This window comes from Seriola lalandi, unplaced genomic scaffold (assembly GCF_002814215.2).
Source record: "Seriola lalandi dorsalis isolate HSWRI2012SDOR001 ecotype SW California unplaced genomic scaffold, Sedor1 jcf7180002007939, whole genome shotgun sequence".
In the NCBI taxonomy this organism is placed as follows: domain Eukaryota; kingdom Metazoa; phylum Chordata; class Actinopteri; order Carangiformes; family Carangidae; genus Seriola; species Seriola lalandi.
Genome location: NW_019478592.1, coordinates 1 through 1,052, shown reverse-complemented (window position 1 = coordinate 1,052; position 1,052 = coordinate 1). Strand labels below are relative to the sequence as shown.

Below are 1,052 nucleotides of genomic sequence, written 5' to 3'. Positions count from 1 at the left end.
AAACATGTTTAAAACATGTTTCAGACATATTGGAAACATGTTTTTAAGAATGAGTGAAGACTCTCGTTGGTAATAAAGTAAATGTAAACATGATGTGAGAGACAGAAATAAACCAACTAGTAGAACTAAGTGAATGTTTCTGATAAATGTAATATAAAATATAAAAACAGTTCTGATATGAAGACTCTTATTTTGATATCATAAACACAGACTTCCTGTTTTCACACTGAGCTTTTACAGGGTCACAAGTTGTTCATATATTTGAATGGAGTGTTTGTAGAGTGTCCACTTGTCCACTGACGACTCGCTGTAGATCAGAAACTCGTCACGACGGACTCCAGACAGACTCTGGATCAGTCCTGATAGTGTGTTCTCTTCACTCAGCTGGAAACTGTAAAACATCCAGTGATAAAAAGCTTTTTTCCTGGGAATCAAACCTGTGTGCATTTGTGTTCAGGGTTCAGCCTCTGTCGTGTCGGGAACTCCGGCCATCCTCCTCAGCTCCATGACAACGGAGTCCGTTTGTGAGCGCGTGCGGCAGATCGAAGGCATCGACCAGAGCATGATGGGACAGTACGCCGCCACCATCAGAAAGGTCGGTGACACGAGCAGCAGCACCGGGTGGTTACTGTGTTCGACTGTGTGAAGCACAACACGTTTCATGGGCTTCAGGATTTTACGTGTCAAACTTGAGACTTTCTGCATCTGGTTTTCAGGCCAACGTCAACGGCAGAGTTCTGACTCAGTGCAACATCGATGAGCTGAAGAAGGAGATGAGCATGAACTTTGGAGACTGGCAGCTCTTCAGAGCCACGGTCAGGCCACAGACACCACAACAACACCACCACAACAACACCACAACAATGCAACAACAACACCATGACAAAACAACAACATGACAACACCACAACAACACCACCACAACAACGCAACAACACCACCATGACAAAACAACAACATGACAACACCACAACAACAACACCACAACAACGCAACAACAACAACACCACCGCAACAACACCACAACAATGCAACAACAACACCATGACAAA

At 44.2% G+C, this 1,052-nt stretch overlaps 1 protein-coding gene across 1 annotated transcript; it reads left to right on the top strand.

Annotated features, from left to right (window-relative positions):
• Positions 1–15: 15 nt before the first annotated feature.
• Positions 16–996, top strand: LOC147819978 (kinase D-interacting substrate of 220 kDa B-like). The gene is made up of 2 exons (XM_087179194.1): positions 16–595; positions 717–996. The coding sequence occupies exons 1-2, from the start codon at positions 506–508 to the stop codon at positions 897–899; spliced, it is 273 nt and encodes a 90-aa protein (XP_087035320.1). The 5' UTR covers positions 16–505; the 3' UTR covers positions 900–996.
• Positions 997–1,052: the final 56 nt, after the last annotated feature.

Bases quoted from the DNA above. Each gene is read 5' to 3' on its own strand.
- LOC147819978 (XM_087179194.1), top strand. From the start codon at position 506: ATGACAACGGAGTCCGTTTGTGAGCGCGTGCGGCAGATCGAAGGCATC. The intron at 596-716 runs GTCGGTGACACG...TCTGGTTTTCAG, and splicing joins ACGCCGCCACCATCAGAAAG to GCCAACGTCAACGGCAGAGT.